At 41.0% G+C, this 14797-nt stretch overlaps 1 protein-coding gene across 1 annotated transcript in view; it reads right to left on the bottom strand.

The window, feature by feature from the left end:
* LOC139583811 (progressive ankylosis protein homolog) overlaps window positions 1–2034 on the bottom strand; it is a 40467-nt gene extending 38433 nt beyond the window's left edge. The window contains exon 1 of the mRNA XM_071415323.1: window positions 1504–2034. Coding sequence (XP_071271424.1) covers window positions 1504–1599 — 96 coding nt within the window. The 5' untranslated portion in view covers window positions 1600–2034. The remainder of the gene's footprint in view (window positions 1–1503) is intronic.
* Between the last annotated feature and the right edge of the window lie 12763 nt (window positions 2035–14797).

Below are 14797 nucleotides of genomic sequence, written 5' to 3'. Positions count from 1 at the left end.
TTCAGCCTAAGCAAAACACCTACAAGGGCACCCGGGCGGGATTAATCAAACTGTGTGTGTTCCTAACTTTGCCAACAGACAAAACACTGAATGGATCAGTGGTTCACCAATCAGGGCCTCACAAGGAGTGATGTGAAATGAAACCATTTTTTGAGGGGGAGAAAGCTTCTTTGGGACAATCAGTTGATTTCTGATACACAAATGTTCCTGTAACATTCCCATGAAACATGTCTACAACATTAATATCAATTATATTCTGAGAACATAGCAACCATGTTCTGTGGGAAGTAATGAAATGTTCTCCCAACCCTCAGAAAACTGGACACATGAATGTTCTTGTAACGGAAAATATGCCTACTTTCCTTATGAAACACCATTTTCCACCCATGCTAGAGTGGTTTAACATTAATCCCGGATGTTGTATATCTGTTCAACCAATCAGGTTGAAACTACCAGACCATGGGCTATGTTTATTTTATGCCTGCTGCTGTAGCAGCATCGCATTGGTGGAAACCAAGACTACTCTCAGGGCAGACCTGGTTATGGCAACAAATGTCTGGGACTATTTTAGCATTTTAGCTAACCTTAACCTAATTCTCCTAACACGTTAAAAACAAAACAAAATTCACCTACCAAGCACGTTTTTGTATGGAGGTCAATGCTGTGTCGAATTTGGTCCCCCCCAAAAAAATATGGCTTATTTACTACGTGAGGTTTATTTCATTGAATATAAATTGCATAACACTTTAGTTGTTAGGAGTACTGATATAAGTAGGACACGTGACTTCCCCACAACTTAGCAAAAAAACACTTTTATCGGAGTTGTAATTGAGATGACTAAGCATATCCATGTTATGAGGCTAGTAGCGTTGCATTTCTCCGTTGAATACATGCGGTTGAAATCAACAACGAATCGAATATTCAAAAAGGTATTTAAACAAATGAGATGTATCCACCAATCCAAAGAAAGTATAGGCGGGATTAGCATTTTGCCACTAGTATTGGTGGTGGAAAAAGGTCTTTCATAAAGTAAGCATATTTTCCCCGCCATCTATCCATTCAATAAAGTTGAGGAAATCGAAGCCTATGCAGCCTGAATGGAGAATATGTCAGGTACGAACCGGTCCACAAGTGATACAAATGTATTGCTGACTCCATAATTTATTTGGACGGTAAAATGACCCGTCTCAATATCGCCATCTGCCGGCTTTTAAATTATACACGCGCCTGTTCTGAATTTATCAAATTCTGGAATTGTAGGCCAATACTAGTGGTGGTCTGATGGATAGATACAACATTCTGTACCATGTTGAATGCTTAGTTCAAGTCAAAATCAAACAAGCGCTAGAAGTTAGCCGGACCGTGTTTTGACAGAGCGTGACATCTAGCTAATTGTTGACGTTCATCCGTAACTCTTGCCTCAAACACCAATGTTGGCTACCGACTAGCACATACCCTATGCAAATATCGCTGTCTCATGACAATTTGATGCCGCCGACTTACCTGTTCACCGACGTCGATGGCTACATTGGTAATAGCCATAGGCACCAGAAAGCGGATGAGAGGCCAATATGGAATGAGAGATGGAAATTCCAACATAGTATAGCCGGGGTGACAGAACCAGGGGCATCTGCTTCAGTCGTGATTATTTATAATATTACGTTAAATCGGTAGAATAGATTGTAGGTAGGCACTTCACTTCTCTTTAAATAAATGTCAATTCAACTGACAATCAAAGTCAGAACGCTCCCCGCATCGCTGGATCCAAGAAATACGTATCGGTGTGCAGAGGAGGCGAAGGTCATAAGAATTATTGCAGATGGGCGTTTCTCCATTGCTCGACAACGTTGGAGAAAATGACAGCTAGCTGCATCAAAAAATTAGACCGAGAACCTCGGCTTGCATCAAAACAATGAGGGAATTCCAGAAAGCTTTACTCTCGTAGCATACGATTCTGAGCGTTCAACAGCCAGCAAGCCATCCCCGCCTTGCCTGAAACCTAACCATCACACACGTGGGTCGGCACCAAATTTAAACTTCCTCCACCTACTCCTGACGTCATGAATTATAGGTAGACAAATCAAATTGTATTGGTCGTGTACACATATTTCGCAGATGTGATCACTGGTGCAGCGAAATTAGTATGTTTTTAGCTCCAACAGTGCAGTATACTTAGGTTGCGTTCGTAAACTCACTCTGGCTATCTACGCTGATTTCATAGCGCAGAATAACTGATTAATTTACGAACGCGAAACAGCCTCTGAATATGGCCGGTGTCAGTAAACGTCGGGGGGGATAATTACATTCACTAACGCTCTATTTAACATGGAAATAGCCTAACCAGCTCTGCTAGAGCGAGTAAAATGGTCAAAGTGAGGTGTTCTTTTATTTGTGTTTGGAAGTAGCTAGCAAGGTAGCTAACACGACCAGTTAGCTGACCAGTTAGCTTGGGTGCTTGGCTGCGGTTATGAGGGCAGAACGCTCGGATCAATCCTCTGTCGGAGCTTTCCAGTGTGCGCTCTGAATGCTCAGAATTTACGAACGACCCAGAGCGCGTTCTGACTCACTGGAGTGGAGGCAATTTAAGAATACAGCCTTAAACAATAAGGCACAAGAGGTAGCGCTGTAACAGGTAAAGAAATGACATTGTTCGCCCCGACGCGATACAATGCCTTATTGCTTTAATAAAACGTACTTTTACCAACATATTTAATTGCCATTAAAGCTTTATTTTGATAAGTCAGTTCATACAATTTAATTCTTCCACCAGAAGATTTAGTCTGGACAAAAATCTGGTTGTTAGTTATTTTGGTCATGTTGCTAATTCTTTTGCATAGTTGCTTTGCAGAAGGTCTGGTCGTCCGTCCAAAATGGACTACCCATTTACATGTGACTATTCAAAATACAGCACTGCCTCGCGTGCCTTATTGATTTTATAAAACGGTTACTGTTACCAACATAACATTGCATAGTTGCAATGCAGATGGATGGTAGTCCGTTGTAAAAAAAAATGTTTGCTATGCAGGCTGGATAATGTTCTTGTCACTTGCTAGCTAACCAACTTCAGATAACTCTGTCACGACAAACATTGAACCTGGAATGACAGTATAGCTGCATTTTCGTTAGTTCCCCCCCCCCCCCTATTGGCATTTACTTCGATTTGTCCATGATAATGACGTTGATGCGTGATTTCGCCTAGCTCAGAAAAAAGTTGTCTCATCTCGTTTTAAACATTGTTTCCGAGATTGGACAGGCGCTGTACCAAACTAAATGCTAGGCTGGAAGCAAGGGGAAATAATGCGCAAGTTGAGATAAATACAAGAGATGATTCGGACATGAACATGATATTCTTATGGCGGTGCAGTGATTATTTTCAGATGGAACTGTTTGCAGGCATAATGTGCCTGTGACAGCCAATACAGCACGACCTCCCTTCTTCGGAATAGATTCTACAGGTCAGAAACTTTATTTATTTTTATTTAATTTATTTTTAAAATGTATTTTATTCATAATACAAAAATCAACTTACATTGCTACATCAAACATGTCTAGCAAACCAAACACAGGTATTAACAATGCTCAAACATACAAAAAATATAAAAATAAAATACAAAAAATAAACAATTTAAGTGCAATTATATTCACTCTGAAAATATCTTATTATAATGATTCATGAAGGTGTTATTCTTGTTGTTATTCACTAGGGTTAGTGTTTTAATAAGATAATTAAATTCAATCAGAAAAATTGGTAATTTTGGTATAGAATTTTGGAATTTTTGTTTGTGTATAAAGTATTTGGCAACAAGAATAAAAAAATTAACAATCATTTCAGTGGTTTTGTTATCATTGCAATAGTAACATATTATATATTTTATGTTAAAATTATAGGCAGTGTTCATAATGGTAAATAAGTACAAGTTTTTCCCCAAATTCTGACAAATTTACATTCAAAGAACAAGTGAGACAGATTCTCACCTTCTTTTTCACAGAAAACGCAGATATCATCAATAGCCACAAATTTGGAAATCATAGAGTTACATGGATATATCTTATGTAAAATTTTGAAGTGCACTTCTTTAACTTTGTTTGGTATACAGTATTTGTAAGGCCTTAACCATGCATTTTTCCAGACAATGTCAGGAATAAGCATGTTCCAGAAAAACTTTCCTCTGTAAGTTGGTTTTGTGAATGAAGAATTTGTCTTATATATTTATTACAACAAGATTTCTCAAGTAAGCCCACACCTTCCAATCTGAGTTCTGGATAAACTTTGTTATCATTCCCAAAATTAAGATGACTTTTCATAAGTGTAGTTAGACCACTGGGAACGGCTTTGATCACAGAAATAAACTCTCTGAAAGGTATTGGAAACTCTTTCATTGTTATAAATTGTTCATATGTGAGAATATTAATTTTGGGAATTAATTTTGGGAATGATAACAAAGTTTATCCAGAACTCAGATTGGAAGGTGTGGGCTTACTTGAGAAATCTTGTTGTAATAAATATATAAGACAAATTCTTCATTCACAAAACCAACTTACACCGAGAGGAAAGTTTTTCTGGAACATGAAATAGGGTGCAGGCCAGGCAGCAGGCTGTTAGCCAACCTGCCAGCTTAGTGGAGTCTGCCACTGGCATAGTCAGTGTAGTCAGCTCAGCTATCCCCATTGAGACTGTGTCTGTGCCTCGACCTAGGTTGGGCAAAACTAAACATGGCGGTGTTCGCCTTAGCAAACTCATTAGGATAAAGACCTCCTCCATTCCTGCCATTATTGAAAGAGATCGTGATACCTAACATCTCAAAATAGGGTTACTTAATGTTAGATCCCTCACTTCAAAGGCAGTTATAGTCAATGAACTAATCACTGATCATAATCTTGATGTGATTGGCCTGACTGAAACATGGCTTAAGCCTGATGAATTTACTGTGTTAAATGAGGCCTCACCTCCTGGTTACACTAGTGACCATATCCCCCGTGCATCCCGCAAAGGCGGAGGTGTTGCTAACATTTACGATAGCAAATTTCAATTTACCAAAAAAAATGACGTTTTCGTCTTTTGAGCTTCTAGTCATGAAATCTATGCAGCCTACTCAATCACTTTTTATAGCTACTGTTTACAGGCCTCCTGGGCCATATACAGCGTTCCTCACTGAGTTCCCTGAATTCCTATCGGACCTTGTAGTCATAGCAGATAATATTCTAATTTTTGGTGATTTTAATATTCATATGGAAAAGTCCACAGACCCACTCCAAAAGGCTTTCGGAGCCATCATCGACTCAGTGGGTTTTGTCCAACATGTTTCTGGACCTACTCACTGTCACAGTCATACTCTGGACCTAGTTTTGTCCCATGGAATAAATGTTGTAGATCTTAATGTTTTTCCTCATAATCCTGGACTATCGGACCACCATTTTATTACGTTTGCAATCGCAACAAATAATCTGCTCAGACCCCAACCAAGGAGCATCAAAAGTCGTGCTATAAATTCTCAGACAACACAAAAATTCCTTGATGCCCTTCCAGACTCCTTCTGCCTACCCAAGGACGTCAGAGGACAAAAATCAGTTAACCACCTAACTGAGGAACTCAATTTAACCTTGCGCAATACCCTAGATGCAGTTGCACCCCTAAAAACAAAAAACATTTGTCATAAGAAACTAGCTCCCTGGTATACAGAAAATACCCGAGCTCTGAAGCAAGCTTCCAGAAAATTGGAACGGAAATTGCGCCACACCAAACTGGAAGTCTTCAGACTAGCTTGGAAAGACAGTACCGTGCAGTATCGAAGAGCCCTCACTGCTGCTCGATCATCCTACTTTTCCATCTTAATTGAGGAAAATAAGAACAATCCAAAATTTCTTTTTGATACTGTTGCAAAGCTAACTAAAAAGCAGCATTCCCAAAGTGAAGATGGCTTTCACTTCAGCAGTAATAAATTCATGAACTTCTTTGAGGAAAAGATCATGATCATTAGAAAGCAAATTACGGACTCCTCTTTAAATCTGCGTATTCCTCCAGGGCTTAGCTGTCCTGGATCTGCACAGCTCTGCCAGGGCCTGGGATCGGGAGAGACACTTAAGTGTTTTAGTACTATATCTCTTGACACAATGATGAAAATAATCATGGCCTCTAAACCTTCAAGCTGCATACTGGATCCTATTCCAACTAAACTACTGAAAGAGCTGCTTCATGTGCTTGGCCCTCCTATGTTGAACATAATAAACGGCTCTCTATCCACCGGATGTGTACCAAACTCACTAAAAGTGGCAGTAATAAAGCCTCTCTTGAAAAAGCCAAACCTTGACCCAGAAAATATAAAAAACTATCGGCCTATATCGAATCTTACATTCCTCTCAAAAATTTTAGAAAAAGCTGTTGCGCAGCAACTCACTGCCTTCCTGAAGACAAACAATGTATACGAAATGCTTCAGTCTGGTTTTAGACCCCATCATAGCACTGAGACTGCACTTGTGAAGGTGGTAAATTACCTTTTAATGGCGTCAGACCGAGGCTCTGCATCTGTCCTCGTGCTACTAGACCTTAGTGCTGCCTTTGATACCATCGATCACCACATTCTTTTGGGGAGACTGGAAACCCAAATTGGTCTACACGGACAAGTTCTGGCCTGGTTTAGATCTTATCTGTCGGAAAGATATCAGTTTGTCTCTGTGAATGGTTTGTCCTCTGACAAATCAACTGTACATTTCGGTGTTCCTCAAGGTTCCGTTTTAGGACCACTATTGTTTTCACTATATATTTTACCTCTTGGGGATGTCATTCGAAAACATAATGTTAACTTTCACTGCTATGCGGATGACACACAGCTATACATTTCAATGAAACATGGTGAAGCCCCAAAACTGCCCTCGCGAGAAGCCTGTGTTTCAGACATAAGGAAGTGGATGGCTGAAAACGTTCTACTTTTAAACTCGGACAAAACATAGATGCTTGTTCTAGGTCCCAAGAAACAAAGAGATCTTCTGTTAAATCTGACAATTAATCTTGATGGTTGTAAAGTCGTCTCAAATAAAACTGTGAAGGACCTCGGCGTTACTCTGGACCCTGATCTCTCTTTTGACGAACATATCAGACTGTTTCAAGGACAGCTTTTTTCCATCTACGTAACATTGCAAAAATCAGAAATGTTCTGTCCAAAAATGATGCAGAAAAATTAATCCATGCTTTTGTTACTTCTAGGTTAGACTACTGCAATGCTCTACTTTCCGGCTACCCGGATAAAGCACTAAATAAACTTCAGTTAGTGCTAAATACGGCTGCTAGAATCCTGACTAGAACCAAGAAATTTGATCATATTACTCCAGTGCTAGCTTCCCTACACTGGCTTCCTATTAGGGCAAGGGCTGATTTCAAGGTTTTACTGTTAACCTATAAAGCGTTACATGGGCTTGCTCCTACCTATCTTTCAGTAGGTCATATGATTGAGTGTAGTCTGGCCCAGGAGTGTGAAGGTGAACGGAAAGGCTCTGAAGCAACGAACCGCCCTTGCTGTCTCTGCCTGGCCGGTTCCCCTCTCTCCACTAGGATTCTCTGCCTCTAACCCTATTACAGGGGCTGAGTCACTGGCTTACTGGTGCTCTTTCATGCCGTCCCTAGGAGGGGTGCGTCACTTGAGTGGGTTGAGTTACTGACGTGATCTTCCTGTCTGGGTTGGCGCCCCCCCTTGGTTTGTGCTGTGGTGGAGATCTTTGTGGGCTATACTCGGCCTTGTCTCAGGATTGTAAGTTGGTGGTTGAAGGTATCCCTCTAGTGGTGCGGGGGCTGTGCTTTGGCAAAGTGGGTGGGGTTATATCCTTCCTGTTTGGCCCTGTCCGGGGGTATCATCGGATGGGGCCACAGTGTCTCCTGACCCCTCCTGTCTCAGCCTCCAGTACTTATGTTGCAGTAGTTTATCCGTCGGGGGGCTAGGGTCAGTTGGTTATATCTGAAGTATAACCGGGTGGCGCAGTGGTCTAGGGCACCGCATCGCAGTGCTAGCTGCGCCACCAGAGTCTCTGGGTTCGCGCCCAGGCTGGGCTGGGTTCGTGCCCAGGCTCTGTCGCAGCCGGCCGCAACCGGGAGGTCCGTGGGGCGACGCACAATTGGCATAGCGTCGTCCGGGTTAGGGAGGGTTTCGCCGGTAGGGATATCCTTGTCTCAGTATGTAAAAAAAAAAAAAAAAAAAAAAAAATGTAATAAAATGTATGCACTCTACTGTAAGTCGCTCTGGATAAGAGTGTCTGCTAAATGACTAAAATGTAAATGTAAGTACTTCTCCTGTCTTATCCAGTGTCCTGTGTGAATTTAAGTATGCTCTCTCTAATTCTCTCCTCTCTTTCTTTCTCTCTCTCGGAGGACCTGAGCCCTAGGACCATGCGTCAGGACTACCGGGCATGATGACTCCTTGCTGTCCCCAGTGCACCTGGCCTTGCTGCTGTTCCAGTTTCAACTGTTCTGCCTGCGGTTATGGAACCCTGACCTGTCCACCGGACGTGCTACCTGTCCCAGCCCTACTGTTTTCAACTCTTAATGATCGGCTATGAAAAGCCAACTGACATTTATTCCTGATTATTATTTGACCATGCTGGTCATTTATGAACATTTTGAACATCTTGGCCATGTTCTGTTATAATCTCCACCCGGCACAGCCAGAAGAGGACTGGCCACCCCTCATAGCCTGGTTCCTCTCTAGGTTTCTTCCTAGGTTTTGGCCTTTCTAGGGAGTTTTTCCTAGCCGCCGTGCTTCTACACCTGCATTGCTTGCTGTTTGGGGTTTTAGGCTGGGTTTCTGTACAGCACTTCGAGATATTACCTGATGTACGAAGGGCTATATAAAATAAACTTGATTTGATTTGAATATTACCCTTGTTGTCGAAAAAATATCCAGAACAAAGTCAATATTCCTCTCATGCCAGCTGGGGTAGAACAATGACTTATTCCTTACAGTAATGTCTGAATTATTCCACAAAAGAGCTTTATGAGGGGAAAAATTGTGCAGGAAACATATTTTCCAGGCCATTAAAGCTTGTTGGTGAAACCTAGCCAATTTAGCAGGTAATCTTTCAGGAATATAATTACATTTCAGTAAAAATCGAAGACCTCCCAATTTATTAAACGCATTATTTGGAATGAAATACCATATTGAGTCAGTATCGAGCAAAAAAAAATTCAGCCAGTTTATCTTGAAAGTGTTATTTATGTCAACAAAATCCAACACTTCTAGACCGCCTTCAGCTCTTTTGTTAGAAAGGACAGATTTTTTTAGTTTGTGAGACTTATTTTTCCAGATGAAGTCAAGAAAGGTCTTATTGACCTCTTTACAAGTAGCTGGATTTACACATAACGATAATGAGGGGTACACAAAACGACAGTCCCTCTGCCTTGGACAGAAGTACTCTCCCAAGTACAGAAAGATCTCTTTGTAGCCAATTATTAAATATATTTTTAGTTCTCTTAATTTTAGGAGAGAAATTCAAATGTTGTCTGACTAAGTGGTTTTTTGACAGATGTATTCCTAAATATTTAACACAGTCCTTTACAGGAATATTTTTAATTCCTTTATCATCAGAGTCAAATAAACATAAGATTTCACATTTAGAAACATTCAGCATTAATCCTGATGCAATAGAAAATGCCGTTATAGCATTAAGGGCATGTGCGACCTGGTCTTTGTCTCTTAAGAAAAGAGTAGTATCATCAGCCAGTTGGGAAATTTTGATTTCTTTGTTAAAAATGGTTAAGCCATACACATTTGCATAATTCAGAATATCTAGAGATAGAAGTTCCACAACCAAAATGAATAAAAATGGTGAAATTGGGCATCCCTGTCGTACACTTCTGTTGATACTAAATCTTTTGGAAGTATTAAGGTTTAGTAGCACAGAACTATTTATATCTTTGTAAAACATGCGAATTACTTTGATAAAATGTTCACCAAATCCAAAAAGTTTAAGAGACCTAAAGAGAAATTCATGTTCAATTGTGTCAAAGGCTTTACAGAAGTCCAGAAATAGGACAACCGCATCTGAGTCAATTGCATCTGAATAATCTATAAGGTCCAAGACTAAACGAATGTTAGAGCTTATGTGACGGCCCTTCATAAATCCTGTTTGAGTCTCATTTATAATGGTATCTATTCCTTTCTTTAATCTTTTGGCATAAACCAGAGCAATCAATTTGTAATCAACATTTAATAAAGTAATTGGTCTCCAATTGTCAATGAGAGAAGGGTCTTTATCAGGCTTCGGAATCAATGAAATAAGGCCCTGTTTCATAGTGGAGACCATTTCCCCATTTTTAATGCAATCTTGAAACATATTGAAAATCGGGTCTTCTAGCAACTCCCAAAACTGTCTATAGAATTCAACTGACAGGCCATCAGGGCCAGGTGATTTCCCTTTTTTCATTGAATTCAGAGCCTCTCTAATTTCTCCAATTGACACAGGTGAATTGCAAACTGAGTGGAAATCATCCTCAATTACAGGGACACAATTCTGAATGTGGCAAATGTAGCTTTCACAACCATCTTCCTGAAATTGAGAGCTGTAAAGGTTTTCATAAAAGGAATTGACAAATTATGATATTGTAATGGGATCTTTGCATAAAACATTGTTAATTTTGAGTGCAGTTATAGATTTTCTTTTGTAGTTTCTCTTTTCAAGTGCAAAAAAGTAACTAGTGTTTCTTTCCCCCTCTTCAATCCATTTTGCTCTTGACCTTACAAAGGCGCCTTTTGCCAGATCCGTGTAAGTCTGTTCTAATTCTAGTTGTAAAGACCTGAACACAGACTCCTCTTCTTCAGATAGATCTATCTTTCTTTAGAAAACTGTCAAGCTTGCTCATCATCTCCTTTTCTCTATGGTTCTTTAATTGCATCAGCTCTTTGGCGCGTTTAATGGCTACAACTCTGACTTTATATTTGAAAAATCCCCATCTACTTCCATGACCCAAGTCTTTTCTTGCAAAAATATCTTTAGCTAATGATTTGATGTTTTCAATGAGATCAGTATCTTTAAGAAGTGTATTGTTTAATTTCCAATATCCTCGAATACCTTTTGATTTTTTTAGTAGCTTGTAAATTCAGGGAAATCAAGTGATGATCAGAAAAGGGAGCCAACTGATGATCTACATCTATAACAAATTGTAACAAAAAAGGGGAAATTAGGAATAAATCTATTCTAGATTTACGTGACATAGTTTTGTTGGTCCAGGTATAACCCTTAGCATCCGGATTGAAATAACGCCAGGCATCCTCAACACAGAGATCCTTGCATAATGTAGTAATAATGTTACTATTTTGAGGGTTTTGACTCGTTCTAGGAGGAAAACGATCAACAGATGCATCAGGTGTTTCATTAAAATCCCCTGAAATAATTAGAAAAGCCTCTGAGTATTTGATGTTTAAATCCTGTACTTTCCTGGTAAATTGGGTAAAAAGGGTCTTATTAGGAGCATGTGAGTTATGTCCGTATACATTACAGATGATGAAAATAGCATTGTCAAGTTTAACAGTTACTATGACCCATCTGCCGTCTTGTGAAGATGTGGATTCTAGAATGTCACCTTTAAACTTGTGAATAAGTGTCAAAACAACAGCAGAACGATTTGATCCATGACTGAAATAGGCCATATCTCCCCATTGTGCTTTCCAAAATTTCAAATCACTTTCACCCGAATGAGTTTCCTGAAGAAGGACAAAATCTGCATTACTGCGTTTACAGTATAAAAATAAAGCTTTCCTTTTTGTAGGATTTCTCAAACCCCTAGCATTCAGACTAACGATATTGAGTGAATTGAAAACGAACTCCTGCATTAAGTATTAATATGAACAATAAAACAAACAGTGAACCTGGAGAGGATTACTCGACGGAAACTACGCTCAGCTGAGGTAGCGGTGGTTAACAGAATAACAAATCTATTTACTTCCTTTTCTTTGGCAAGTGTTCATCAGTTGTAGTTCGAACGGTACATGTATTATTGGCAGTACATTAACTGTACTCATGGTAGTACTCACAGTTCCAATTTGGTTCATGTCAACAGAGTTACCCAGTAATCATTCTTCCTTCGATAAACGCATGTGGGCCCTTGAACCCCGCCTTCTTTCCCTCTTGTCGCGCCTTCTGTATCAGCGGCCACAGTTTCTCTGGCAGCCTGATCCTGCGGTATCAGAGCTTCTTTGATGCGGAGTTTCTTCTCGTCCAGAAACTTGTTCCCCTTGGCCATTTTCCATATGATGTCCCTGTAATGGCCCATAGTTAAGCGCAAGATGATATTACGAGGGGGTCCATCAGATCTTCGTTTCCCAAGTCGATGTACCACATCAATCACGTCTCTTAGCCTGTCTTTGGTGCATGGTGCCACTTTTCCCAGGATATTAATAACTACTTCTCTAATATCCTCTACCTCTTTTACACCTTGGATTTTCAGATTCCACCTGCGAGAGTACCTTTGAAGTTCAGCTACATTCTCACACAGCTCATTATTTTTGGATTGCATTTTCTTCAGCTCATTCTCTAGGAACGTTATCTTTTCCTTGTTCTCGCTCACAATTTTGTGTAGTTGATTGACAGTTTCTGACAAATTATCGATCTTCTTTGATGTTTCTTCTGTAGCCCACTCTATGATGGACACTTTGGAGAGCGTGGCGTCTTGTTAGTAGACAGGGACTGGATTGCAGAGAAAAGTTCCGACATGGAGATGTCGTCTTTTACCTTTTTCACCGGAGGATTTTTACTTGGGGTCTGAGGTAAAGAGGTTGCAAGGATTTCATCCTGGTCAGTTTTGTTCTTTCTCTTGTTAGAGATCGCGGCTTCTTGTGTATCCATGCTGCTCTGGTCCTCGTTGTGGCTAGCTAGCATGTCAGCCGTCTTCTGTGAGACTTGGATATTTCGTCTACTTTTGTCTTTCTGTCGTGTTCTTCCCATTCAACTTGACAAAAACTAACTCTAAACTTATCCCATGTCCATAAAAATATAGTTAGTTATAGTTAGTTTATTTCAATATTAATAGCCAATATTTGATTGTTAACCACCTAACCCTCAATATTGCTTTGAAGAGCGCGAAAACACTCCCTCTCACAGCGACGCCATCTTGGCCTTTTTCTACAAGTCAGAAACATTGCACAGGGATGTTGGTCCATGCTGACGCGATGGCATCACACAGTTTCTGCAGATTGGACAGCAGTACACCACCGCCACCAGCCTGTACCGTTGATACCGCGACCTCCCTTTGCCTCCAGAACAGCCTGAATTCTCCGGGCACGGCTTCTACAAGTCAGAAACGTTGCACAGGGATGTTGGTCCATGCTGACGCAATGGCATCACACAGTTTCTGCAGATTGGACAGCGATACACCAAGGCCACCAACCTGTACCGTTGACACCATGCAGGATGGGTCCATGAACTCATGCTGCTTAAGCCAAATCCTGATTCTGCCATCAGCATGACACAACAGGAACCGGGATTCGTCGGACCAGGCAATGGTTTTTCAGCTTCTTGTTTTTAGCTGATAGGTGTGGAACTCTTTGTGGTCGTCTGCTGGAAATCCTTGATAAGGATCGACAAGTTGTGTGTTCCGAGATGCTGTTCTGCACACCACTGTTGTATTACGCCGTTATTTGTCTGTTTGTGGCCCACCTGATAGCTTGCACGATTCGTGCCATTCTTCAACCTCTCATCAACGAGCGGTTTTCGCCCACAGGACTGCCGCTGACTGGATTTTTTTTTGTGTGCCACCATTCTTGGGAAACTCTGTCATGCGTGAAAAGCCCAACAGGGTGTCCGTTTCTGTGATACTGGATCCGGCGTGCCTGGCCCCGATGATCATATCATGCTCAGTCGTTTATGTCACTAGTTTTGCCCATTCTAACGTTCAATTGAACAGTAACTGAATGCCTCAATGCCTGTCTGCCTGCTTTATACAGGAAGCCACGGCCACGTGACTCACTGTATGTAGGAGCGATCCATTTTTGTGAACGGGATGGTGTACCTAATAAACTGTCCGGTAAGTGTATATACACTACATTACCAAAATTATGTGGACACCTGCTCGTCTAACATCTCATTCCAAAATCATGGGAATTAATATGGAGTTGTTCCCCCTTTGCTGCAATAACAGCCTCCACTCTTCTGGGAAGGCTTTCCACTAGTTGTTGTAAAGTTGCTGCGGGGACTTGCTTCCATTCAGCCACAAGGGCATTAGTGAGGTCGGGCACTGATGTTGGGCAATTAGGCCTGGCTTGCAGTCATTGGGCAAAGCATTGGCTGGAGTGGTGTAAAGCTCTCCGCCATTGGACTCTGGAGCAGTGGAAACGCTTTCTTTGGAGTGATGAATCACGCTTCACCATCTGGCAGTCCGACGGACTAATATGGGATTGGCGGATACCAGGAGAACGTTACCTGCATAGTGCCAACTGTAAAGTTTGGTGGAGGAGGTATAATGTTTGGGCTAGGCCCCTTAGTTCCAGTGAAGGGAAATCTTAACGCTACAGCATACAATGACATTCTAGACGATTCTGTGCTTCCAATTTTGTGGCAACAGTTTGGGGAAGGCCCTTTCCTGTTTAAACATGACAATGCCCCTGTCCACAAAGAGAGGTCTATACAGAAATATTTTGTCGAGATCGGTGTGGAAGAACTTGACTAGCCTTGACTGACCTCAACCCCATCGAACATCTTTTGGATGAATTGGAACGCCAACTGTGAGTCAGGCCTAATCGCCCAATATCAGTGCCCGAACTCACTAATGCTCTTATGACTGAATGGAAGCAAGTCCCTGCAGCAATGTTCCAACATCTAG

The sequence above is a fragment of the Salvelinus alpinus genome, chromosome 8 (genome assembly GCF_045679555.1).
Source record: "Salvelinus alpinus chromosome 8, SLU_Salpinus.1, whole genome shotgun sequence".
NCBI classification, from domain to species: domain Eukaryota; kingdom Metazoa; phylum Chordata; class Actinopteri; order Salmoniformes; family Salmonidae; genus Salvelinus; species Salvelinus alpinus.
This window is presented reverse-complemented; position numbering and strand designations above follow the sequence as displayed.